At 37.0% G+C, this 27,743-nt stretch overlaps 1 protein-coding gene across 3 annotated transcripts in view; it reads left to right on the top strand.

The window, feature by feature from the left end:
• The window catches only part of INVS (inversin), a 99,665-nt gene that overhangs the window by 61,915 nt on the left and 10,007 nt on the right, over nucleotides 1-27,743 (top strand). For 2 of the 3 annotated variants that reach the window (XM_074876523.1, XM_074876541.1), the window contains 7 exons: nucleotides 416-587; nucleotides 5,294-5,449; nucleotides 6,976-7,205; nucleotides 8,804-8,910; nucleotides 12,186-12,398; nucleotides 20,818-21,119; nucleotides 25,177-25,981. In XM_074876523.1, coding sequence (XP_074732624.1) covers nucleotides 416-587; nucleotides 5,294-5,449; nucleotides 6,976-7,205; nucleotides 8,804-8,910; nucleotides 12,186-12,398; nucleotides 20,818-21,119; nucleotides 25,177-25,981 — 1,985 coding nt within the window. The remainder of the gene's footprint in view (nucleotides 1-415; nucleotides 588-5,293; nucleotides 5,450-6,975; nucleotides 7,206-8,803; nucleotides 8,911-12,185; nucleotides 12,399-20,817; nucleotides 21,120-25,176; nucleotides 25,982-27,743) is intronic. The other variant, XM_074876532.1, reaches the window with a different exon arrangement.

Below are 27,743 nucleotides of genomic sequence, written 5' to 3'. Positions count from 1 at the left end.
ATATTTAGAATTGGAGCAAAAAAATATTCTGAATATATAAAAGAATATTCTGAAGGAACATTATTTTAGCATCATAGTATTACAGTAGTGCTTTGATAAGCTGATAATATTTTTCCCATTGCTTTCTTCACAGTGACTGCAGTGTCTTTTACTTCCTCATGATGAACACATGATGTTTGACACTAAAAAGAAAAAAGTATGAAATAAATAAGTGTTAAAATCGTAGTTAAGGATGCACTGTGAACATTGATGATGAAAAAGGCATAGCAGAAAATACAGAGCTCCTGTTAAGCTTACTCTATATAAACATAAAAAGGAAGCTTTGATTTGCTTCATAAACAGCTAAATGAAACACAAAAGTTTCTTGTTGTTACAGATTCCTTTTAATGTTAATTTCAATAGTATGTCTTTTCAGGAAACAGTTGAAGTATTTTTGAAACACCCTTCTGTAAAAGATGACTCAGATCTTGAGGGAAGAACATCCTTCATGTGGGCAGCTGGCAAAGGCAGTGATGATGTCATTAGGACTATGCTGACTTTAAAATTGGATATTGATATCAACATGACAGACAAGTATGCTGGCACAGGTAAGATGCTTTACGGTAAAGAGGCACTAGATGTTTCCAGTTAGTGAGATTTCCACCAAATAAAAAACATTGTTAGAAGCTATATTAATCTTTTCCTGGACATGTACCTTAATCCTGATAATATTTCTGCATTAGTTTAATTATGTGTGTGAGTCACTTCTTTGCCTTATTGTGGGAAAGAAAGAAATTTTTCTGCACAGATTGGACCAGTTCATTTGAAACATAGAAGAAGAAGTGTACTCCTTTGCTACTCTTTAGTTAGATCTGTAATCCTGGGAAAGGAAGAGCTGTTCTGTATTTTGAAGAATCAAATGAAATGTAATTGCATAGAAAGCCATCCGTGATAATGCCTATTAAAAATACATATTTGTCAGTAAATAAATACTTTGAAACAATAGAGAGCAAACTAACCAGTGGAGTGGCTAAATTATCATCATGAAAATCTGAAGTACCATAGTTACTTGTAAAGATAGTGTAATAAAGATTAGAGCTATTGCATTTCTGTTGTCCAAACAAGAGGTTAAACTTGATATCCCCCAAGTTTATCATCCTATTATCTGCCCAAAGCAAAGGGTAGGTATGCAACACAGTGTTTCAGAATTCAAGCATGCAAGTCATGAAATTCAAAATTTCCTATAGCAACTATGAATTTATCTTCTTTAATGAAAAATTATAAGAATTTGTGGTAGAAATACTGTATCTCTGTAGTACTTTCAACAAAAATAGAATAACCTGTCAGAGAGACAAGTGTTGAAGTGGATAGGTATTCAACAGTGTTGGAAGCACAGGGAAAAGTAGCAGAGCTGTATAGTGTGCTGATGACGTCTGAATGAAAATAAGAGGAGGATGTGGATGTACTGGGAATATATTGGAGGGGTTAGGTAGCAGCGGCCTGCAGGGCTAAGCGGTGTGGGAGGAGGTCATGAACTACCCTGTGCCAGTCACAGCCAGGTCACAAATTTAGAAGTTAAGTGCAAAAATGTATAGCTATGTATAATAAGTAGTAAAATGATAGCCAGCTGATAGTCAGAGCACACACTTGTGAATAATACAGTAGAGGGCATTTTTTCTGAAAACGAAACTATGTTATTTTAAACAAACAAGAATGTATATTGCAATGTTTGTTTATATAAATTTTAATATATTTGTTTTTAAGTATAGTCAAGCTTTATCTTTTGGCTGCACACACACACATAAACTAGCCTGCGCTGTATGCTTAGATTTAGGGAACTTGCAGTGTAGATCTATCCCAACCAAGAAACAAAGATAGGCGTTTAACAGCTTTTCTTTTTTCAGATCATACTTCGAATAACATAGAAATGGTAAATAAATGCAATGTCAGGGTTGCGCGGTTCATGATTTGAAAGATAGCATGTATGAATATTTCATATAAAAAAATTGAAACTTTTTATTTCATTTGGTGGTATGGTGGGTCTTTACACAAAAAGCCAAATACAGTTGCCATAAAATTCTATTTAAATATCTAAATTCTTGCTTTCCTTACAAATTAATGCGCAAAAAAATCAGTTTTTCCAAGTTATGATAGTTTGTAATTTTTGAGTTTAAGAAACAGTGCAGCAAATAAAATCTCGGTCTTCATGTTTGATGACTTTACAAACTACATATTCTACAAAATTATTCTCATTTCATCTTTTATCATTCTCACCTGTATTTGCTCCTTCCTGACAATTCCCTTTTAAATATCTCACAGTATTTGTTTCAGACCTTAAGGTGCAGTAAAGTTTTAGTCACTGTGCAAACCTCCTTACAAAGGGTTTTCTTCTTTGCAGACAGTAACCACATACTGTGTTTCTGAAATTACTCAGGTGTGGATTTCATGCTTGAATAATTCAGGTGGTTGGGTTTATTATCCTTCAGTCTTAAACCTTTCATAGCAGTGATGTGTAATCAACTTTTAGTCTTGATTTTGTTGTAGGGCTTTTAATCCAAGGAAATGAATGGATTTTCCATTTACTTGAAGCTGCTGTTGTGTAGAACACACTAATAGTCTTAAAGTGGGGAACTATGCTGTTTGTTGCTTGCTGTCGAGCAATCTGAACTTGACCATTGTGCAAGCATGTGCAGTAACCTGGGCTTTATTATAGTGAGCTGTAAACTTAAAAGGAAGTCCACCAGTAAATCACTCTCTGATTTCAGACCTGGGTTTTTTTTCTGGAGGTTCTTAATCATTCCCAGGTTTTGGTGAGGGAAAAGTAGCGTTGTATTCTGACAGGAAACTATGCACTAATAGAAAATAGTGTACATGCCACTGTGCCTGGGATACAGTTGCTGAGGAGAGTTCAAGGTTGTGTTTTTCTGACTTTTGTGTGCCGACTCAGTTAAGCTCAGTTATAATGTTGCATTAACGCAGCCTTTTGCATTTACTTATAAAGAGCAAGCTCTCCATTCAAGCTTTGCTAGAACATCGAGACTCTCCGTATTGTGTAGGAGAATGACACCAAGGGAAAGGAATTTCCCTCTTCTCAGAGATCAGCGCTGCAGGAGCATTACAGGGGCAGCTTTATAGCTCTGCCGTCACTGCGTACAATGGAGAGGGCTCTGTCTGTTGGCTGAACAAAGGGCCTATTGTGACCAGCTGGCCGAAGAATCTCTTCAGTCACTGTGACTCCATCACAGAAAATTTGGCTTACAAGAAAATATTGAGCACAAAGTGCGAAACAAGATGCCTGCGTCAGAATGAGTGATAGGGGGGAAGAACCGGCCAAGCTGACACAGCAGCTCTTTTTCTATTGTATTGTTATACACACCCCATGTGTCATCTGATGGAGTGGTTTACTGCCGTTGGTTTCATAAGAAATGCAGTACAAAAACCAGAACCTAGAGTTTACTGTGAGGTCAGACCATGAAAACCAGGCCCGTCCAAATGTACGAAGCGGCAGGGATCTCATTCTTGTCAAATTTCTACTGATAGCCACCCACTCACACAGCGGCTGCAGATTGTGCTGCTAACAGAAATTTTTCATGAGTGCGATGAGTGCCCCTGTGCTTTTTAGCTGCAACAGTTAAACATCAGTGTCATCTTAAAGGCATGATTTCAATTACTGAGGCAGCACTTCTCATACTGTCTCTGGCTGTGACTGCAGTTCTTGTAGGAAGTGCCTCATTTGTCTGTATCACAATTCCAGTTAATATCCCTAATTTTGAGAATGTGTGTTTTAAGGCAACACACTTCAGCTGGATTTGATTCACGGACAGTATGAACAACCTTGTGCATTTTAGTAGTGCCTGTGTAGCAGGTTACACTGGGTTACTGTTTCATAAGCTGTGTGAACCTGGTACCACTGGTAAAGAGTAGCAGGCAAATACAAAAAGCCTGACTGTTTTGATATTCTGGCTATGGTTCAAGAAGCAATTCCTTCTAACATTGGCCTTCATGGTGTACCTTTCTGTATAATGCCTCTGCTGGATCCTGACCCTGCCTGTTTTAACATTAAACAAGTAGAGACATGTAGGGAGTGTTTACAACCCCGCATTTCGCTTGCTTGAGCAGGCTGAATTCTCACCAAGGATGAATATTGTGAAATTTCAGGGGGGAATATGAATTCACTTTACTGAATGCACATTTATGACTTGCACTGTTTTGTATTTTCATTCTAAATTATTTTGATTTTGTCATCTGTGAAATATTCTACATGTAAGACAGTATGAGAACATGGATTATCTGATTTGATTGCTGACTCTAGGAAATAATCCAAAGCATTCTGAAATCAAATTGTAAGTGAAATCAGCAATATATGTGTCCTTCATTGGTTTAATCTCGTTGCTGTGTGTAGTTTTCCTTTCCTTCAAAAAGAACAGTGAACTGGTCAGGCTGGCATTTCAACATTTTTCTCAACTCCAGCTGACGATGCCCACAAGATGCTGTGTTAGGCGAGAGCAACTTCAGTTATAGGACACCACATCTTTACCTCTGAGATCTAGAGTATCTAAAGTATCTCTGTGTTATTTGTTGGTTTGGACTTGGTGAAGTCTTCATACATTCAAATATGAGAGGGCAAAGAAAACTATGGAAGAGTAGGAGTCTGCAGAATCAACTTACATAGTTTTCATACAATAGAACTTCATAAATTGTAGAGGTGAGACAAAGTGCAGTATCTGGTCTTCCCATCATCTTTTTCTTTTTCTTGAAGAAAATGGGGAGCTGCAGATACTGTGTGAGCTGTGATGGCCTTGCTACATAATTCTGTGTAAAATTTTCTTCGAATAATTCTGAAAAAAAGAGGGGGAGGCAGGAACAGGTGGGTATTTATCTGGAGTTGGTTTTAATTGAGATAGCTCTGCTTATTTGAAAGAAATAGAAAAGGTATTTTCAGGAAAACAATGAAGATATAATGAAAGCTTTCTTTCACTGGCAGTGGGCAGTTTTGTCTCCATTAGGGTGATGGAGATGCCACAAAACAAAGGCAGAAGTAGATCATGTTATGTTCTCTTCATCAGAAGCTGCTAACAGTCCACAGATCTGCAGTATAAGCCAATATCGGTGGTGTTAAGGTTAAAATTCCTATTTGTACAAGTTAAAAACATGTTTCGGGGCAGTTTTTCTGTTTATTGCTTGTATGGCAAGAAAATGTGGTTAGTGATCACCTGTTAATGATTCTTCAGTTTCTTGTGGTTGAAAAGCACCTTTTCCACCAAAATGGTTGGAATTAAGTTGATTTTCTTTTCCAACTACTTTATTCTTTTAGCGTTACATGCTGCTGCCCTTTCTGGCCACGTCAGCACAGTGAAATTGCTGTTGGAACATAATGCACAGATAGATGCTTTGGATGTCATGAAACATACCCCTCTTTTCCGAGCCTGTGAGATGGGACACAAAGAAGTGATACAAACACTCATTAAAGGTCAGCTGTTACGAATTTACAAACCTGTTCAGAGTTCTGGTGCTGCTTTCTTCGGGACTGGGAAATAAACAGCATAGCTGAGCAAGAGGTGGGGTAGAAAATTACTTCCCTAAAGCAAGTTTTGTCTGTAAGTACCCTTTGTGGAACAGCGCTAGTAAATGTAAAAGATTATCAGAGTGTTGTGCAAAATGGCTAGAAGTGTTAAATGTAAAACTTTGAAAATTGGGATAGTTCTGTTCACAGGTCTTTTCTGCTTGAGCCTTTTCAAGTACATTCTAGTCTCTCAAACCACCCCTTCCCCCAGCAAGTCATTGTTTTTCTTTCTTTTTTTTTTTTCTCCAGTAAATAAGACCAGATAAAGCTTTCTTCTCTTTTGTGAGAGAGCATTTTTATGCTTCTTTGAAGACTTTTTGAATCTTTATTTTTTAAAGAATCTTTAAATCTTTATTTTTTTAAAGAAGGTAGCTATCAAAAATCCTAAATCATTAATATTTTTCCTTCTGGTTGGTTTTTATAATCAGTATTTTATTTGTAGACAGAAATAAGATTTAACAATATACACAGTTACAGATAATTGTAAAAACTCTGAAGTGTAAGAAGTATTGTGAAAGAACAGTGGTATCTTAGATACAAAAATCTGTCATTTTAGCTTCACAGAAATGTTCCAAGTAGCTGGAAGCAGTCTCCCTCCTACTTGAGATATTATCCCATTTATGGACAGTTGAAGTAACCACACTAACAAGTTGCAAGTTTTCTGTCAACCAACCTTTCTTTCTGAAAAGTGTGCTTCTCTCTGTGATCTGCTGGGCATATTTTAACCTCCTGTTAAGCTCTTCCTCCCACTCCCTATGCCATTTAGCTTTTGTAGATGCAGGAAGCTTGGTTATCGGGATCTGAGTTTTGTTTAATTAAATATTTTATGATATAGACAGTCCTTGTTGCTGGTTGGTTCCAGTTTTTATATTTAAAGAGGTTTTTTTTTTTTGTACAGAGTTTTTACATCTTACAAGAACACATAGAGAAATTAATTATCTGCATAAAAGAGTCTTAGTATGCTTGAATTTAAAAAAATCAAGCTTTTTTCAAAAGTCATTCTTACACTGTGAATATTTTATCTTGTCTGCTTTAGACATTTAAAAAGCGGTTTTATGTGAAATCTAATTTTCAGTACTGATTTTGTTGTTAAGAAATAAAAGTTTCACTGAAAATTAATAGGCCTCAAACAAATAAAGGCTAGGTTTTTCAAGGGCATTTGACAAATCTGGAGATTCTAAAGCATCTGAGAGGATACTCAGAAGCTTGTAAAAAAGTTAGATGCCTGACCCTCACTGAAACTATATAATTCCCAATTAATTTTCATTTAGGTTTTTGGATTTGAGTAACAGAGTTGAAGTTACTTTCAGAAATATTTCTCTGAATTTTCAGTTTACCAAGTAACTTCTAGTGGAACATAAATTTATTTTTTTCTTATCTTTGCATTCAAAAGTATTTTCTTTTTATGTTCAAAAATGTATTTGTTGTTACAGGAGGAGCAAGAGTAGATTTGGTTGACCAAGATGGCCATTCACCCCTTCACTGGGCAGCGCTGGGAGGAAATGCTGACGTGTGCCAAATCTTGATCGAAAATAAAATCAACCCTAATGTACAGGATTATGCAGGTAGAACACCTCTGCAGTGTGCTGCTTATGGAGGTTACATTAACTGCATGGTAGTGTTACTGGAAAACAACGCAGATCCAAATATTCAGGATAAAGAGGTATGTTGTTCTTCACTGGGCTATTTAATTAACTTTAGAATAACTATAAATCAAAACATTTTCCTTTTTTTCAAGGTCATTCTCTTCCTTGGACATAGAAGCATCTTTGCTCTGTTTATCACGAAAGGAAATGCATCCTGACATAATTTTCCCTATGACTTCACTTCTAAAATCTTCAATGAAAAGTAGTATTTTAATATGCAGCATGAATTGAAGATTCGTATTTTTCCATATCACATTTGACTTTTCCTTATCAAAGTTGATGTTAAGAGGAGTCATATTAATCATCTGTTTTCTTAACTTCCATCATTCCTTATTAACAGCTGACATGGGAATGTGATTTAATAGTCTGTAATGTGTTTCTTCAGCAGAGATAGAGCAAGTGAGATTGCACAAGAACTGCTTCAATTATCCACATAAATATCCACATGTGTATCACTCTTCCAGGTGAAAAAAACCCCCACTGATTAGTTTATATGTTCTTTTGTGACATTATCCAAGCAGTAAGTGAAATCAGGAGCCAGAATAATTGTGCAACATACAACAGATTTCTTTGTTATATGACATAATTTCTCAGAAGTCAGTAGAACTTCATCAGTCAAAAGAATTTCACCTAATTAGTTAAACTTTTCTGTAGCTGTTCATTGTGGGACATGGATAATTCCAGGTAATGGAATAATTCCAGATTTATTATTATGAGTTCTACAGAGCATGCTGGGGAGATTTTCCAACCTGCTACCAGCTCTGTATGGCATCAGCCTGAGTACAGCCGAACACATCAGCTCCACCTATTTCACACAGAGACTCTGCAGCATACTCTCTTCAGCCCTTGAGGTTCAGAGTGTGGCTTACTAGCACTGAACTCAGAATATCTTCATGCTTTTCTGTGGTATCCAGCCTTCTAGGTATTTCCTACATTTGGCATTCAGAAAAGCAAGCTGCAGACAGGAGGCATGGCCTGGATATGAAGTGAAATATCTGTTTTGTTCATATTAACAGAGCTTGAGGTATTCATGTTGTAGTTCTGTGATCACAGTCCCAAGAGTGGTCATATACAAGCTGGCTGTATAGAGTGCAGCTTGAGAGTTGGACTTTTGCTTCATGTGAGAGATACTAGACTGCTGAAATCAAGCACGTTTTGAAAGCACAGCTTGGAGTCTTTCTTTGTTTGCCTGGGCTGATAAGATTTCCTCAAACTTCATCTGATTTTGAATTCTGTAGTAATTCTTTCAGTCTTGTCACAGTGTTTTGGAGCAGCCTAGAAAACAGTCGGAATTGCAAATGTTGATGAGAGCTGCTTCAGACCTGGGCAGCACAGCTGCAAAGAAAGCAACTCTAGAGCTAGTCTCCTAATGCTGTTTTTAAGCTGCTTTAGGTGAAAAAGCACTAGTGTTGTAATCTTGTTTAAAAAAAAAAAAAAAGTTACCTCATTTTTAAGTGCTGTATTCTTTTATTTTAACAAGGAAGTTCATTTAGAAGAATTAGTTTGTCCATCATGTCCAGAAAAGCATTGAATTACAGTATGATTTACGACTTTTATTGTGGCATGATAGAGTTTGGGGATAGTATTTAATTTTGTTCTGTTCCATTGTTTCCAGGGAAGAACTGCTTTGCACTGGCTCTGTAACAATGGCTACCTTGATGCTATAAAGTTGCTGCTTGGTTTTGATGCTTTCCCTAATCATATGGAGAACAGTGAGGAGAGGTATTGCTTGTCTGAATACACTGTTTTGAAATTTAGCAAAAGTGCTGCCTACTGATTTAAATGTTAAGTGTTCAGATAGTGGCAGAGAATTGTGATCTTGTATCTAAAAGGAATGCTGTAATCTTGGGCTTCAGTGTAAGCAGCTTTTCTGTGAAAAATCTCTTCTTTAAGTAAGACATTGCAACTTCAACTGTTTACACTTTTGAACCTTGAACTTACAGATATTTCTGCAAGTATTTACTCATTCTAGTCATGTTTGAAATATTAAAGATCTTTTTCATTTATATGAAGTAGACAGTGGACAAAGGATGAAAAGGCATTTCTGCTGCTGTTGGAGTAGACTGGAATTTTTCTTTTCTATTTGGTAGAAATACAGTGAGAAGAAAGAAGACTGGGAGAAATGTAATGTTATGTTTTAAAATAGTGATTACAAATTACCTGGTGGTTAATTGTATTCTAAAGGCCTATTTTTAAAAAAATCCTCCTATAATCATAGAGAGTCAGTACATTTGCATCTCTTTGTCTTTTACTGACATATAAATAATAGTTTTTTTTAAAGTGATTTGGGTTGTGGAGTTCGAATTAGTCACCTGACCGTGAAGATAATTACTATTAGCAGAATCTATAATGCCTTTTTTAGAGTAGATGACCTCCTCATAATTATAAATAAAATTATGATCAGTATGCCATATAAATTTGAATATTTCAACATTTAAAATAACTTAAGGACTTTGAAACCCCATATTTTAGTGTTAAATTTGAGACTTATCCCAGTTTTTAATTGCTTTCCTCCTCCATCATTCCTCTTTTGTTCTCTACTATAAACCACTCAGATCTCTCTTCCTTTTCTATTCTTATTTTTTATAGAAAAACACAAATGAAAGTATAAGTACTTCCTAATTAAGTGGTGCCAGTGCTCTCTTTAGTAATTTTTGATAGAAAATTAAATAAACAGTTGTAATTAAGTTACTCTTAATAAGTAAGATTAAAAGCCACTATTTTGCCAGAAAGGAGACTGCTATTTTCCTTACTTTGTAGAAATGTACTAATGATGCTCAAATGTCAGGAAAAGACCTTAACTGTGGTTTTGCTGTAGTCATTCAATTAGTTTTGGGGTTTTTTTTTCTGCTTCTGGCATTAATATATGTTCTTACATATAAACCTAGATTACTCAAAATATAACTAGCAGTATCCCAAATGTTGGCCCTTAAGAACTAATCCATGTGCAGAACATAATAGTTCCCTGGTATTTCTAGATTAATCAATCTTTAAATATAATCCTCCTAAAAAATATATATAGTATACAAAAATTGCTCAATTTCCTCTTAATAAACACCTACAAAATTTTGGTTTATTGTTAAGAGATAGGAAGTTTGGAAAGTGGAAAAATCAACTTGAGTATTTTAGGAGAGAGTAAAAATAACCTCATGGATATGGTTCATCCGTCGTAATTGGATGAAATTGTTGTTTAATCAGTAACAATTTCACTAAATAGTAATTTTTTTCCAATATACCTACAGAAAGAAGGTTCCCCTCTTCACTTCCTTAGTGAGCAATATGAGATACCAGTTCAAAATTCAAGCATAGTGGTTAAAACTAAATAAATTTGTGAAAAGACAGAACTGAGGTTGCATCTAGGATTTTAAGCTGCCCAGTTGCTTGCAGAGATGTGGTCAAGTGTAGTCTGGAGGGTGGTAAGTTTGTTGTTTATTGCAAATGCATTTTGTAATCCAACTTGATGTCCTGGGTGCATCTCGTGGTGCCAGGCTACCTGCTGCTTGACCAACTTCATGCTAAATTACGTATCACAGATGCTGGCTGATGTCTTCTTTGTGTATTTTTCTGTGAAGCCAGCTTGATTTAAAAGCTATCTGCTTTAGAGATAACCAGTGGAAAAGAAAATTTATAACAGGCTTTGAACTGACACAACAGAGTAATGGCTGGTTGTGAGGAGTGTGTGTGAGCAGCCTTGAATGGGTACTGTCCAGTTGTACAAGCCCCTATTCAGATTTGATTTGAGTGATTTTTACTTTCAAAGGTAGCTATAATGGAGTTAGAGAATCCACCTTTAAAAATATGGGTCTTCATGACTGGGATCGTAATATAATACATTCTCGTGGTACATACATGCTAGTAGCATGAAGTTTATTATCTTTTGTACCTGTTAATTAAAATATTCAAAACTATGTGTACTTTGAAAATGTGTTTTTCTGAAATGAGGTCCTTTCTGAAGTTCCTGTTCCCGGGTTATCAAAAATCTGTATCTCTTTAAATGCTATCAGCAACACCCCTTGACATACAAATTTTCATGTTATGTCTTTGTCTTTATTCCTGCAGACAGTTCAGTTCAGATACTGTTAAACCTTCCATCAAATCATTGCTGCGTGGCAAGTCCAATTGTGGTTTCTGTCTGTTTTTCTTTGCTTACCAGCATTGCGTCCTAGGAGGTTACCATCAAGAAGAGCCCTAATTCTCACAATCACATCCATTGACACTTGCTATTTGATAGTCTTGTATTTTATGGTCTTGATTATGGCTTGTGACTGATAATTTTCAGTCACTAAATGTCTTTGTCTAATGTTTCAGTGTTGGTGAGGGAGGTATGTACACTTGGCTCCTGTGTTGACAACGAGAAATTTGGGAATTATTTTTAAAAGGGCTTAGGCATCTGTGACACCATTAAAAACCAAAGCCATTTAATATTTTTAGCACCTGTGTCCATTTGAAAACAGACTTAAGTCTTCCTAGTGCTTTAAAAAAAATATTATCCCATGATACAGGTTTAATCCTGCTGCTTGGTCAGTCATACTGTCCTCAGTCATTGTTATAGAAACTAAGCCAGTTTTGACAGTAAATTTCTAGAACTTAAATTCACATGGAAATAACACAAAAAAAAGCTTTAACTTGCTTTTTATTTAGATTATTTTTCTATATGAGAGCCTCAGTAGCACCTTTTTAAGATTGCTTCCCTAAAGCGGTTAATTCTATGGATAGGGCTTTGGAGGACTTTGATCCAACACTTCATACAGTCTGCCCTCCCCCCCTTATATTAGGAGACTAAAAAAGCCTTAAGCATAGTCATAGCATGTAGAATGAGTAAGACATGAAAATAATATTAAAAAATTAGTAAAACAGCCTACTGAAAACAGTGTTTAATCTGTCTTCATACTAGAAGTTGCCTTATTATGAAATGAGGATGAAGTAAATGCACATTGTGGTGAGAATTCTAGCTCAATGATAATTGTTGTGAGTTTGTTTTGTTTTGTTCTTTTTAGATATACTCCACTTGATTATGCTTTGCTTGGTGAACACCATGAAGTGATTCAGTTCATGTTAGAACATGGGGCTTTGTCTATAGCTGCCATACAGGACATTGCTGCTTTCAAAATTCAGGCTGTCTACAAAGGATACAAAGTTAGAAAGGCTTTTCAAGAGAGGAAGAATCTTTTAATGAAACATGAACAGCTGAGAAAAGATGCTGCTGCCAAGTAAGTCTGAGCCTTTAAATCTACTCCAGCAAATAGACATTTGTCATAAGTCTGTATATATCAGTGTATGATTTTATCTGTTACTCATCATCATTTATTGTTCCTCTTAGTAAAATTCATGAAACTGTAGGAAACATATAATGGATTTTTTCCAAACACCTGTAGATGGAAATTATTTTCCAGATAATCCTAAATTATATAGCAAGATTTGTATAATATACAAGAACAAGGCAAAGTACCCAAAGCTGAGAAACTATCATGTCAGCATCCATGAACCTTTACCTGATACTCTATATGATGAAAAAAAGGCTTGAAAAACATTTATCACTATAAGGTAATGGAAATAATTATTGACCTATTAAGTCTTTGATATCAGTTTTGAAAAACAATTAATAAGTAGATGACCAAAAAAAACCAACAGGAAAAGCCTGGTTTAAAAAGGCTTAACTTACTGTTTCACAGGATGCTTAACTTACAGTTTCACAGGAGAGGTTGTGCTTTTCTAGCAAACTGAACTCCTGGATTTTATTTGCAACCTCTGTCTTAGCAATATCATTCTCTGCATTTATATTTTCTGCTCTTGAATTAGAGAGTTACCATGAAATCATTATATTAGATTATGGATAACTAATATGTGCAGTTCAAATAGTTATTTGTAAGTTGTGTGTGTAGGTTCTGACTGAGTTTCTACCCTATTTAAATGAGTTAATGGTAGCAATGTGGTGTAATTCTAAAATCAGAAGGTATATAAATGATCATGAAAATACTTCGCTTGCTTGGGCTTTATCCTTAAGACTCATAATATGAAGAACAAATTAGCACCTGGTTTCTCTTGAAGAAATCTGATTCTGGAATGAAAAAGCATAATAATCTAAAAAGATTTCTGCATGATTTTGTAGTATTATTTCTGTAAAGAGAGGTCATATGAATAAACACACAACAAAATGATTGCAGGGGTATTTTTGTTGCATCTGTGTATGATAGACAGAGTCAGCTGCATTGTGCTCTGTTTCAAATTCAGTAGTTTGATGTTCTGCATACCTGGCCAGTCTGACCTTCATTGGGTTTGAATGCTACGGTTATACTGGTTAATAATTGTTAATGCCCAGTAAGAACCAAAGCTAGAAATATCAGGTAACTAACCTCTTGCTCACATCTTTAGATCCTAAAGTTGTAACTTGCAGCCCTCCTACTATTTACCTTTTCTGCTGAAGTCAGTAGAATTTAGCATGGAGAAGCTGCCTTTGAAAATCTCCTGAATATCTTATGTATTTCTTTTTAATTTGAAGAACTCTGCTTCTTGCTGTGTGGTCACAACTGACTTTACCAAATGAGGTAATTTTATTCTTTGTGATGACAGTCATTTTTAGAAGAATCTGTGATACCCCATCTAAGAAGATTAAATAAAAAAGGATTGCCTCATGGAAATTTGGAGGTGTTTTTATCATTGTTTTTCTTTGTGAGTTTTTGATGTACTTTATGAAACTTACTAAGCTGTTGTTGATTTGTTTGAAAACAATAGAAACAAAGTCTGTGTACCAAATACCATAAAAACAGAATTAAAATACAATTTGACTGTACCAGCAAATCAAGTTGTCACATAATAAATTTTATTTAATTGCAATGTTATGATCTGTGATAAACTGGAGGGGACATTATGTTGTCATCATTCTGCATACCCATCTGTGCATTCCACAGCTAAAATTGGCCAGGGTGTTGCTACATACAAAAACCTAATATCCCTATTGATGTTTAAAAATCCACTCTCCGGATAAAAGTAGACATTATGTGGGAATCCAGAATGATGGTGAACTCCTCTATTGAACATCCCCCACAACTATTTCACTGTATGTATTTAAAACTTGCTTCATAACATGTTATTTCAGAGAGTCTGACTAATATAAATCATTCCTAAGTCTGCATGTTTTTAATTTGTCTGTCCTCTTTCTTTTCTTTTTTTTTTCCCCCTTAACAAAAACTCAACCAACATCTCATACCTGTGTTATCTTCTGGTAAAGTTACATTCACTGCATTCAATGCCTGTGAATTATTTCTATACACATATATTGTCCCATGTTGAACAAACATATATCAAAGAAATGGTAATTTATGAAATGAAGATTGATGCAGGCCAAAACAATATGCACACTATTATGTCATCGAGCAAAGAGACATATCAGGAGATCAATTTGGGTAAGTAGGGAAGCTGTGACAGAGCTCAAATGCAAAAAGGCAGTATACAGGAGGTGGAAGCAGGGGCAGACTGCAACGGAAGACTATAAAAACATTGCTTGGGCATGTAGGGATGGTGTCAGAAAAGCCAAAACTCAAATGGGAGTTGAGGCTTTCAAGGGATGTCACAGGTAACGAGGTGAGTTTCTGCCTCTACATTAATAGTAAAAGGCTGAGCAAGGAAAATGTGGACCTGTTGCTGAATGGTACGAGTGATTTAGGGACAACAGAGACAGGTGTGGCAGCAGTACTCAATGCCTTCTTTTCCTCAGTCTTCACCAAGAAAGTTTGACAGGCCTCTGTGCTTAAAGAAGTGGTTCAAGGAGGAGAACTGTCAGCTGTGAATGAGGATTAAGTCAGGGATCACTTAAGAGAACAGACAAGTCCATGGGACCAAATGGGTTGCGTCCAAGGGTGATGAGAGGACTAACTCCTTAACAGGCCACTTTCCAACATAATTGAAAGGTCACAGAGGCCAGGGAAGGTCCCCAGTGATGGAAGGAAAGCAAATGTTGCACCCAACTTCAAAAAGGGCCAAAAGAACAATCAGGAACTGCTGACTGGTTGGCCTTACTTTGGTCCCTGAGACACTTATAACAGACATAAGTTGAAAAGAGAGATTTTGACTGGAAGTAAAGTTTTTTCACTCTTGGGACAATCGAGCAGTGGAACAGGTTGCTCAAAGAGGTTGTACAGTCTCCGTCCTTAAAGGTTTTCAAGACCCAACTGGATAAAACCCTGAGCAACATGGTCTGACCTCATAGTTGACCCTTTTTTGAGCAGAATGTTGGCCTTGATGACTTCCTGAGATCCCTTCCAATATGTGTTACCTTATGATCCTATGATCTTCTGGAAAAAGGCAGAGTTGATGGGATGTATGAGCATTAAATATTTTAACAGCCATAAATGTGTCAATATAATAGGTGCTCTTCTTCGGTAGGAGTGAAAGTAACTGGTTAATAGGTGGGATGGAGAACCTGGCAGGAGGGAAGCAGTGCTTTAGGAGAGTAGCACAGAGGCAATCTGGGAAGGAGGCATTTAAAAAACAGTCAGACAGGTAAAATGATGGACTTTTAAAACTTTTTTACAAAGAGGCTTTTGTTTTATTTTTTACAAAGCCAGGGTTTAAAGCATATTCAGAGAAAACTGATGTCCAATGTATTGAGTTTTGAAAGGGCTGCAGAACTCATTCATCACTTGTTCACCTTCCCTTTGAATTTCTCAGAATAAGTTCCTGAATCCATACTTCCGTTTTTACTAAGTGTTTTGGATTTCATTCTGACCAGTTGGAGGAAACTGATGGAGAATGTGGATATGAAAGGGAAATGGATGAAAGTGAGTAAGTAACTCATAATATCTAGAAAGAGAAGAACAGCAAGAAAATAAAACAGTTCCATTAAACAGCCTTCAGTAGATTTAGAAAAATGTCCTAGCAGAAAGAGAGTACCAGTGTATAATGAGATTCTTCAAAAAACTGGAAGTAAGGCCTGCGTGCTGAGAAAAGATAGGACATGTAGCAAGAGAGAAAAATAATGAGCTCTTCACCAATGTGAAAAGGAAAAGCACTTAGAGGAAATTTGGTGCAATTACTAAAATTGAGGGTAATAATAACATACAATGATAAAATTAAACAAGTTGACATGCAGAATAAGAACAACTAGCAAGGGATGTGAGGTATCAAATCCTTGTAAACATACACATTGTGAAAGGAAGAGCAAAGAAATAGTTGGTTCACAAGCAATGCTAAGAAGGCTGAAGTGTTCTGTCTTTTTTTGCTTCAGTCTTCCTTAAATGTCAAATGATGTCCATTAGCAAATGGAATTCACACTAGTAATGAAGGGCAGCAATGCAGGCTAAAATGCTGAAACAACAGTTCAGAGACCAGTCGAACGAATGAGATTATTTCAGATCAGCTTAGCCTGATAAAATTCACCTTGAGGTTAGAAAACAGAGTCATACAATCTTAAAATGGTTACCCTTAAAAACTTTAGAAGGACCAGTGGGACTGGAGAATTCATGAAGTGAGCAAAGTGTCTGCATTCTCAAAGGGGAAGAAGAGGAGTCTGTAGACCTATAAGCTTCAGTCCCAAGAACCACAGACTTGTTGAGGTAAGAAAGGACCTCTTGAGATCTAGTCCATCCCTGCCCCTGCTCAAACAGAGTCAGCTAAAGCAGCTTGCCCAGGACCATGTCCAGTCAGGTTTTGAATATCTATGCAAATGGAGACTCCACACCCTCTTTGGGCAACCAGTTCCAGTGTTTGACCACCCTCACGGTAAAAAAAAAAAAAAAAAAAGTGTTTTCTTGTGTATGGATAGAATTTCATGAGTTTTAATTTATGCTTATTGCCTGCTGTCCTGTCAGTGAGTGCTACTGAGAACAGTAGCACCATCTTCTTCATTCCCTCCCATCAGGTATTTATAGTCCTAGATAAGATTCCCCCCGAGCCTTCTCTTGTCCAGGCTGAATAGTCCCAGCTCTCTCAGCCTCTTCGCATACAAAAGATGCTCAGTCCCTTAAGCTTCTCCATGGCCTTTCACTGGACTCATTACAGTAACTCCATACCTTTCTTATCCTGGAGTCAAACTTCTATGTTATCTGGACATAACAAAGCAAGAAGCGATGGCTGGTCTGAAGAACAAATTATATGTCCTTATGAGGACAGGCTGAGAGAGTTGGGATTGTTCAGCTTGGAGAAGAGAAGGCTCCAGGGAGACCTTATCGTGGCCTTCCAGTACTTAAAGGGGGCCTACAGGAAAGGTGGGGAGGGACTCTGTATCAGGGAGTGTAGTGATTGGACGAAGGGTAATGGTTTAAACTGAGAGAGCAGAGATTTAGATTAGATCTAAGGAAGAAATTACTTCCTGTGAGGGTGGTGAGACACTGGAACAGGTTGCCCAGAGAGGTTGTGGCTGCCCCCTCCCTGGAAGTGTTCAAGGCCAGGTTGGACGGGGCTTTGAGCAACCTGGGCTAGTGGAAGGTGTCCCTGTGCATGGCAGGGGCGTTGGAACTAGATGATCTTTAAGGTCCCTTCCAACCCAAACTGTTCTATGATTCTGTGATATCAAACCAACTCAGTTTTATTTTGTGACATAATAACAATTTTTGTGGCCATGGAGAAACAGTAGCTGTTGTTCAGACTTGCCTGAAGTTTTCATACTTCCCCATGTGCCATTCTCATTAGCAAAGTAGAGCAGTGTAGCATGAATTAAACTTCTATTAGATGGGTGAAAACTGCTTGGAAGAACATATACAAAAGTAGTTCTTAATGGTTCAACTTTAACCTGGAAGTGTCTATTGATGAGAGTTCCCCATAAATCCATCCTGAATCTGATACTATGCAGTATTTTCATTTACAGAGTAAAATGTTAAATTTGCAAATAGCACCAAGATGTAGAAGACTGAAAGCACATTGAAGATTAAATTAGAAATCAGAATGGTGTTAAAATACAAATGGGAAATGATTGAGGAAAAAATAGGTAGTTAGGTAAGGACTTCTCTACACATTTGGGAAGACCAACCAACATAGAATCAACTGGACAGAAATTAACTGTGTTTTTAGCATTATTACAGACTATCTGTTAAAAAGTTGTCGTAGGTCAGAAGCTGAACATGTCATAAGTCGACGGTGTCATGCTTTTAAAAACAAGCATCATGCTAGATTGTATAGCAGGAGGTGATGTTTATAAAACATGAAATATAAGACATCTTGGTCCACATAAAGCTTCAGCAGTAGTAGGATCATACCTGTTATGATTTTTTCATTTAAATTTTTTTTAATTAAAAAAATAATAATTCTAAAAATCAGTTATGATTTTTTTTAAGTAACTTTTTTTATTGCAAGGATAACCTTAAAAATGCTCTCCAGGCACATGGACTTGTTCTAAATTTACAACGTCCTTCACAGAGTAGGTACAAAAAGCAAAGTGTTCTTAACAGAATAGAAAAGGTTGGATTCATTTTAGCAGGATCAAAAATTCAGAGCATCTCTGTGTCTTCACAAATGCGTAAGGCTGAAACTGTTCCTTTCCATCTGCTAAAGGCTTAGTTTCCATTCTCTCAGTTCTGTAATGAAATACAAATTTATGACCATTCAGGGCAAAATTCTGTTGCAATTATATGGAAATTGTTGTCCTGACAGCTCTGTTATCACCATCAAGCTGTAGCTGTCTAATTTTAGAGCCCAAATTTGGATCCTGTTGAGTTGCCAGAACCTCCTGAGAATGACTGAGAGCCCTTAAGTTAAGAACTTGTCTACTTCCTCTACTTGTTCATGAAAGGTAGTCTCTCAACTTAGACAACAGTAAAACTTGGAAATTTTCATTTCAGAGATATCCTTCGTTGTAATACAAACAGTTTCTGACTAAATAAAGCAAAACACATGGGGAGGTTCATAAGTATTCAGGAGTCTGTTACTCAGCTAAGCTGTACTGTGACAACTAGGATGATGCTCTATGAATAGGGAGCTTTAAAATCCCTTTATTATTTCTTCAGTTTAATCTGAAAAATTAGCACACAAACGACCTTTTTAAAAAAAATCCCCCTTCTCAGTTTCTGGGCCTGTGCCTTTTCAACAACTTTACATTGGTAATGTTGCTGAAGTTAATGTTTTAAGTTAATCTGCTCATCCAAAGAGTGCAGGCCACTCTGGCTTGATTGTGTATCACACAACCCATCTCACACTTTTCTTTTTTAATACCCTGAATGGAGGATACTGGTAACAGGCTGCTTGATTCTTGTGAAGAAAAGAAAATTACTATTCTGTGAATAGTAAGATCTGATTTATCAGCTCAAACGGCAGAGTAATGGCAGTGAGATCCATACTGTACACCACACAGACATCCCCACATAATCCGGTTGTGGAATGCCGATATTGTTTGAAACTAGCCACTTTTTTCCGTGCCAGAGGGAATACTGAACCTCAGGCTGCCAGGAGTGTATTTTTTAGATCAATTAGCAGCTTTTCAGGTACAAAGTTCAATCAGCTGCTTCTACAGAGCGTACTTGATAAGAGAGTACTGACAGATAAAGTTAAGGCTTCTCCCTGGCAGCTCACACTGAAATGACATATACTGGCATTGATACGACTCACAGGAACTGAGGATGGCATGCTGCATAACTAACCTGTCATATGCTGCGCTGTGAGCTAATGTGTCAACAGTCTGCAAACTATGTTGTAGCATTGGAAGCAAGTTAAAATACCAGGCAGCTACATGATACGACATTTACCACCTGTCTATTCCAACAGCAAAAGTGTCACTTCATCTTACAATCAGTGCTTAATTTATAAAAACAAATTCAATGGTACGTAGGTATGTAGTGTTTGCTATGTGGTATTGGGTTTATTCTGCTTTATAGGAAAAAGAATTTAAAAGGTAAAGTGCAATGATATCCCACTGTATGTCAAAATAGGCTGCAAAGCTTTATTCAACAGATGCGCATTTCCTAACCTTGTCCAAAATTCTCTTTTATATCTACGCTATTTAAGAGATGCACGATTTCTTTCATTTTTGAAAACCAAATGGCATAATTGTAATGGCGTACTATGTGCACACAAGTTTTTAATTCACATCTCATATTTTCAGTATTTATCTTTTCTGTAATGTATAATCTGTTTATGTAAAATAAATTCGTCATCTACCAACGATAAATATATAGCAGCAAGTTAGTAGCAGTAGTTAGTTTGAAGTTGGTTTATAATTGTCTGTATTATGACACAGGTAAGTATGAAAAATCATTTTCAAAGAGATTATGTCTTTTATTAAAGTTTTCTGATTTTCAAATACAGCACATTGCATTACTGCTTATATTAAAGCATTGTTCATTACTAATTAAAACATAGTTATTAGTATCATATTTCTTGTCTTTTGACACCTCTTCAAAATCCTGCTTTTAATTTTTGTGTATGTAAAAAAAGCTAGTTTTCATTGTTTTCAATAAGGGAGTGTTTTAAAATCAGTTTAAACCACTGCAAACTGAGTGAGCAGCTGGCTGATAAGGACTTAATTTGTTATTTTGGATCAAGCTAAGATGCTTCCATGCAATAGGTGTCCATTTCTCACAAAAATGTTATAGTCAAGGTTCTATTGTGGCAGTGTTAGGTTTCTAGAGAGGAATGTGTTCAAGTTAGATACACCCTCCCAAGATTTTGTCTTTGGAATTCTTATGGTATTGACTATAATTACAGGAAACGTGAAGAGGAAAGTAAGAGAAAAGAAGCCAAGCTACAGAAAGGGACGCAGAATATGGAGCAAAATAGGTTTCGAGTACAGCAGAATCCTGCAAATCGAGAGAAGACTACCAGCATCTCACAGTTACCTAATAAACCAATCGATATACAGAATAAGAGACCTCTGTCCCTCAATGCTTCACAAATTCCACCGGGGAGAAACAGTAGAGGTTCACCTAAAGCTTGTCACAACAAAGGGACACCAAAGGAGAGTTGCCTGTCAGGAGAGCCTCAGAGTGAAGGTCATAAAATCAGGCAAGGTTTGTAATCTTTTTTTAATTTTCCTCATGATCCTTTTTGTCCATGTCTGGGGGTGTTTTAAATACAGGACCTGTTTTACTCTTTCTGTAATTTCTTCTTCTTTTGTTATTTAGGTAGTTCATATAGGATAGAGCTAGATACAGAATCTTTTACTCTGTGTGTTCAGTCAACTTAAGTAGTCAGAAATACCAGTATCTACAGTGTCTGTGAAATACCTAAAATATGTGAGAACAGGTTGTCGGTAGTTGTTCTGTTCTTTGCACTGTTTGGAGAAAATAAGATTAAAGATATTTGGCATATCTGTGGGATTCTTGAAGAATGTTAATGGAGAAGTTGTAACACTTGTTTTTAAACAATGTTAAAATGAGAGTAAAATCATTCTAAGTGGCATCTCCAGCACACAGAGGGAGCTGTTCAGCCAGCTTCATTATCCATGACAGGGTACTCCCATGATCTGTCTTTGAAGTCCTCTTGTTGAGAACACTCTAGGATATTTTTGAAGAAGTAAGACTGTTTTTAGAAATTGTACTATGAAACAGTGTGTTGAAGTTCTTTGTTAGTTTTTTTGCCCTGCTCCACTCTTCTATTCTGTCTGTAAATGCATCATGAGTTTATCATCACTTCTTGACCACTCCTATATTAGTTTTTGCAAGATAAACATTTTAATAACATTTCAATCAGTTCCAACTTCAACCAGTTAAAGGAGCCCATGGCTCAAATCTTTCAAAACTGGTCATGTAAAAGCATCTTTGTTATCATTAGAAGCAAAAATTGCATAAGTAGTTTATTTAAGGTAAGTTGCAGGAACTCCTTCTCAGATGTAAAATCATTGCTAATTCCTCTGGAAATTCTGATAATCAGAATATTATAGTAATCCAAATGAAAAGAAAAAGAGCTGTTCCTACTGAATCATTTTACCTAGATTTCTTTAGCTTTTACATGGAAGTGCGTTGGTAAACAGAATATTTGACTGTATTGTCATAGTAAAAAAAGACATGTATATCTTAGCCTAATTTACACTGTGATATCTAAGTGTGTGTTAAAAATTCTAGCAAGCTTTATCTGTATGTGTATTAAATTTCTATTAAAATATTCAGATGGCAAAGTAAAACCTGTAAGAATAACCAGAAACAGTGGTTGCCAAATGAAAAATGGATAGTTGTAATGAGGAGAACATAATGAGGAGAAGTTGGTAAGTACTGAGAAAAGGGAAAGGAAGAAGAAAGATGTGGGGAAGATTAGAACAGTGAAGAGAGAAGAGAAGGACAAAGGAATTATAAAGGAGGAATGAACAGCCTTTTCTTTTACTGACTCTATCCATTCTTTGCCAAAATCTTCCATTGGCTATGCCAATGGAAACTGCATTGCATCAGTCAGACTCCCACTGTTTCTTGGAACAAATATAATGGTTTTGCATGGAGAGAATGACCTAAGGAAGTAGGTAATAGGTAGTCCATGGGAAACATGGGCTGTAGGGTCAAACTGACTACAGAGATCAGGACTGAATTTGCCAAATTTTCTGCAGAGGATTCTAATATTGATACTTATGTTTGAAAAAACACATTAATATTCAGTTGTCTACACTACCCCTCACAGTAACCTAGGGAATTCAAACCAGCAGCAAATGCTAGCAGCATGTAGCTTGGACATTTGATTGAAGGCTTCCCTGAAGTTGGAGATTTCCAAAGTAGCTATGCCAGAATAAGTTTTCCATGTTGATAGTTTTAAAACTATATGGGCTATTGCCTGGAGATTTTTTGTGTTTCAGTAGATCTTTAAAAGCAGAATACAATTTCTGCAAAAGATAGAATTTTAATTTTAAATAGAAAATTGTTCACTATTGTTTATTGTCTTTCTTCACCATGAGTGTTGAGCATGAAGAGAACAAAACTCTTTACTCAAGGGTCTTCTGAAAAGACATGATAACATGTCTACTTCTTCTACAGCGAGACCATGTTGCCGTCAGAGATCGTAAAGAAAGCCCCATCTTGCCCAATCCAAAAAACCTGTGTTTGAAATAAAATGCTATGCCATTTTTACATACGCATTCTCTTTTTGTTATTGGAATGCTGCCAGGAAAGTTGGCGCAGCAAGGATCAAATCATGAAGTCCTTTAATCAGTTCTCATTAGGTATTTTAATCAACCCTCTTGTCACCAAAACTTTAATGGACTTCATTGGATGTTTTATTGAAATTATAAATTTAGATCCTGTGGGCTGGCACTTAGAAAAATTTTCAGCAATTGCAAATTGATTTTTTGAATCTGCTAACCAGATATGAAAACAATATATGATTTAATTGGTGGGTCTATTCTGATCTCTTCTCCACTAAAATCTTCTTTTCTATACATGTTGTCTCATTTGCCTTAATTATAATAGCAACAGATAAATTTTTTCTTGTGCTCTGTACTTGTTATTGCTTGGTCTTCCTATCTAAGAAAGTTTATTTCCTCAAAAGGTGATCTAGAATACTTAAATGATGTTTTTTTTCCATTCCCCAGTTATCCAGTTGTTCAGATTGGGAAGTTTTGCACATACTACTTTAACAATTTAAATGTGTTACAGCGAATGCATTCTTCAGGCTGTATATACAAATCAGGTAGCAAGTTTTGGTGAGTTTGGAATGACAAGGTCATTTTAAAAGGCTGTGCTCTTTTTCCTCACAACTGTGAAAATTAACTTGTTGGGAGATCAAAATAATGTTGTGACAGTCCTGGAAATTCAATACGTTTGAGTTGACTGTCAGCCCTATAACATTTTTACTGATGGCACTGGCAATTTTGTACTTGGCTTCATTAAGAGTGGGATTATGCCCGCAGAAATCTTGGCTTCAAAAGGCACATTTTTTAAATTGTCTATTCCCCTGGTGTGATGAGAGAGAGAGGGAGTTTCCTTCTTCGTTCTGGGAGATAAAAATACTAGATTAAAATAGATAAAAAAGAATTAAATTAATAATATATTAAAATAGGTTAAAATATTTCTTCCCTGTCCCAGAACATACAGGGCTAGTTACCCGTATGACAATCATGTGTATGTTAGAGTAACCTCTCTGCCCGTATTGACCTGTCACCATGATAAATCTTCTCTGTTGGAGACATCAGTGATGATACTCCTGAGTTTTTTCTGTGTAATCTGTTAATCTGCCATATTCTGTTATCAAGTCAAGGGAGTATCCTGTAAAAGTGTTACAGGGATGAAAAATGTAGGATGGTTTTACCAGGTTTTGGAAAATCCAGAAGATTTTCTGTGATTCCATTATATCAAAGATATCTTTCTTACCTACCCTTTAACACCCTGTTTGTTACATTTCATCCTGTCTGGTCTATTTTTCTCATTCCACTGAGTTTCCTAATAAAATACAAAGTGGATGGTAGATGGAGATTTTCAGTTTTGCACTCCAGTCTGGCTTCTGAGTCATACTCACAAGAGTGCTTAGATGGAGTTATCACACAGGATTTATCTTCCCACCCTAGAATTGGAAGAGAAATCTTGCAGCAAGACAAAAATGGGAAGGACTTCATAGCTTCCTTTAGGATGTCAAGGAAAGTACTGAGAAGGCAAGTGCTCTGGGTTTCCTGGGTCAGTGGGTTACCCTGTCTGTCATCATGTGCTAGGATGCAGGGTGGCTAGAGCAGAAGTTTAGCAAATAAGCTTGAAACAGGGAAGGTCTTCACAGGTTATGGTGTCTTCACTGGAACAAGTAGGTGTGTTCATGGGGCTGCATTCCTGCACCATGTGGTGATGAGCTTGTGTCTTAGGAGACCAGTGGTTCAGGTAGGTGAAGAAATAGTTCCTTCCTGTGACTTTTTTTAGGCATCTAACTCAAATGTAATGTGAGAAAGAAAAATACTTGTAGAATGGTAAGCAAATGAAGAAGTTTGGGACTGTACTGTTACAGGCAATCATGTCCTCTTCTGATTCTTCCAGCTTATACATTTTTTCCATTTAAGTAAATCCTAGCGTGCCTCAAAGGTAACTGAGCGAAAAAAAATAGAGACATAAACTGTGTTTTGCTGGATCACAGACTGAGTGTTGGTTTCCATTTCTCTGCCTAAAGATTCGTTGAGGAAACACAACAAAAGCAAGTCAAGTTGTGTCCATTTTCACTGTGGAAAAGCAAAAGAGGGAACAAAAGCTGAAGTGAAACATCACATTGCAGCTGCCACAGAACCGCATGGAGAAAAGCACAAGGAGCACACTGTCGAGGCAACGGCTACTTGTGCTCGGAGGAGCAAAAGACATACTTCTGCTTGTAAGACTGCTAGTGTTGGGGAAAAATTAAGGGATCAAAGTCAGACTTCATCTGGCAACAGGGACCATTGTGAGGGAACAGCTGTGCTCTTCAGCAACGTCAGTTGTACTGGTGGAACTGCGAGAAACTCAAAGCAGTGTGAAGCTTCTTCCAAAGGCAAAAGGCATCAGCAGAAACACAGAAATAAAGAGGTAAATGATGAGCGATGTTCACCAGCTGGCTCTAGTCGACCAGGAAGTGCCAAAACAGTGTTTGTAAACACCAGAACTGAGAGTGTGCATGCTGTAGAACAAACTAAGAAAGTGGGAAATAATGAATTAGCAAAAAAGGCCTCCCCTTTATTGTCTGCTGAGGCAGAACCTACCGGAACTGTGCCAAGAAACCCAGCAGCGTATTCTGCTCCTGATGACAGTTTGAACTTGGAAAAAACAGGCGTAATTGGATCCAGGAATGCAGATGATCAATTATGTTCTGTTGCATGGCAAAGTACAAATATTGAACTAATCCCTTTAGAGATTCGAATGCAGATAATAGAAAAAGAAAGAAAAAGAAAAGAGCTGTTTCGAAAGAAGAACTACGCTGCTACAGTCATACAGAGGACGTGGAGAAGGTAAGACTACTGTTTCAGTAGCTAGGGAAGAGTGAGACACAAGTAGATGTAAATTAAATTAGGCTTGTTGGCAATGCACTTTATTTGGTCCTTTTGCTTACGACATTACCAGTGCTAAATCAGGAATTTAATAATCTTTCACCAAACAAATGGAGGAGGGTTCCAGTCACCTAGAATTACATTAGTAAGTTCATAAAAAACACGAGGTAAGTGATGTCTTTTAATAATTGGACAAGTTATTAAATTCATTTTTCAAGCACTGATATTTCTTTAGAGAGTGCCGATCAAGATTTGCTTGAACCTGGAGTTCACTGCTGTCGTGTTCATTAGCAAACTTGCACGTGGCAGGATATAGGGTTTTTCCTGAAAAGGTTTTTGTAGCCAGATCCTTCACCACCATTTACTGACACACCTGAAATTGTATTCTGACCTGACTTTTAACTGGATAGTCAAACCAGAAGAGGTTTGGAAGCTCAGATGGAGTTCATTGCCAAAACTTGAACCTGACTTGATAACTTGATTGAGCAGGAACAACTGCTGTACAGAAGAGGCAGATGGAAGGGAGCGAGGTGTCCCAGTGTTTGCTTTCCACAGCATTGTTCTGCTTTCATGAATGCATGAGGTTCAACCTCAGAAATACAGTCATTCTTGATGTATGTGCTCCTTAATTAATTTCTTATCAAAATTGATAAGAAGAGTATGGCAGCTGTAGGTGAAGCATGTGATATGTACATAATTGTTATTTCCTATTTTTTACTGAAATTTTCTTCAGTTTTTATGTGGATGCAGAAAACTAAATTGCTGATTTTTACTAGTAACTGATTTTTCCAGGTCTCTCACTAGTTTAACACTTTCATATATGTTTTAATATTCAGTTAAAGAAAAAATAACAAGGATGTTTCTTTGAGAGCTCAACTCTCACACCTCATGGTGTAGTTCAGTTGTTCCCCCAACCAAACTGTATCAAAGGGAGCAGCTGGCAGGTGTCTGGGCACGTACAGAAGGTAGTAACATCCTTTATACTAGTCCCTGGGGAACCTGCAAGTTTCCTGCAACAGCAGAATCGGGTCTTAATGCCCAACTACCTGCAGAATAAATGCTGAGTCACTGGTAGACCTCCCCTTCTTCTGGGTCATGCTGGAAGCTTTGATTCCCTCGCAGAGAAATTCAGAGGGGCTGTTTTTACCCCTTCCTGTGCCAGCAGCCAAGTACTAGCTGTCTTCCTGGTGCAGGGCAGCGTCTGCATCCAACTTGTCTGCCCCAGCGTGGAGCAGAGGGGAGCACGCAGCAGCTGGAGCATCAGGGTCTGCTCTCTTTGTCACCGCATCCAGCCGCAGGAGGCAGCCAGCCCAGGCTGTACAGCCACAACAGTAACGTGTCCTCTGGGCCTCATCAAGCGAGGCCAAGACCACAAGTGAAGAGAGTTCAGAATATGTTCTACCAGTTCTGAATACTTATTGTACAAGCCTGCTGTTTTGACAAGAAAAGATCTTTTTGCCAATTACCACGTAGCATTGAAAAGCTAAAAAAGAGGCACGAGGTTGTGCTGCCTGTTTTCAGTGGTGCTTCCAGGCTTACAAAATCCCATTTCTTACTTTGCAAGGTGGAGTGTTACCTGTATTCCCTATTGTACAAAACACCAGGGAGCTAAGAGACAAGTATTACTAGCTGCTTGTTTGTTAAGTTCTGAGAAACGATATTTCTCCTGTTGCTTTGTACAGTGAACTTATGAAGTCCAAAGAAGTCTTGTCTTTCTCAGAAA

This window comes from Strix uralensis, chromosome 1 (genome assembly GCF_047716275.1).
Source record: "Strix uralensis isolate ZFMK-TIS-50842 chromosome 1, bStrUra1, whole genome shotgun sequence".
Lineage (NCBI taxonomy): Eukaryota > Metazoa > Chordata > Aves > Strigiformes > Strigidae > Strix > Strix uralensis.
The sequence above is the reverse complement of the archived record's forward strand: the minus strand, read 5'-3'. Positions and strand labels throughout refer to the sequence as shown.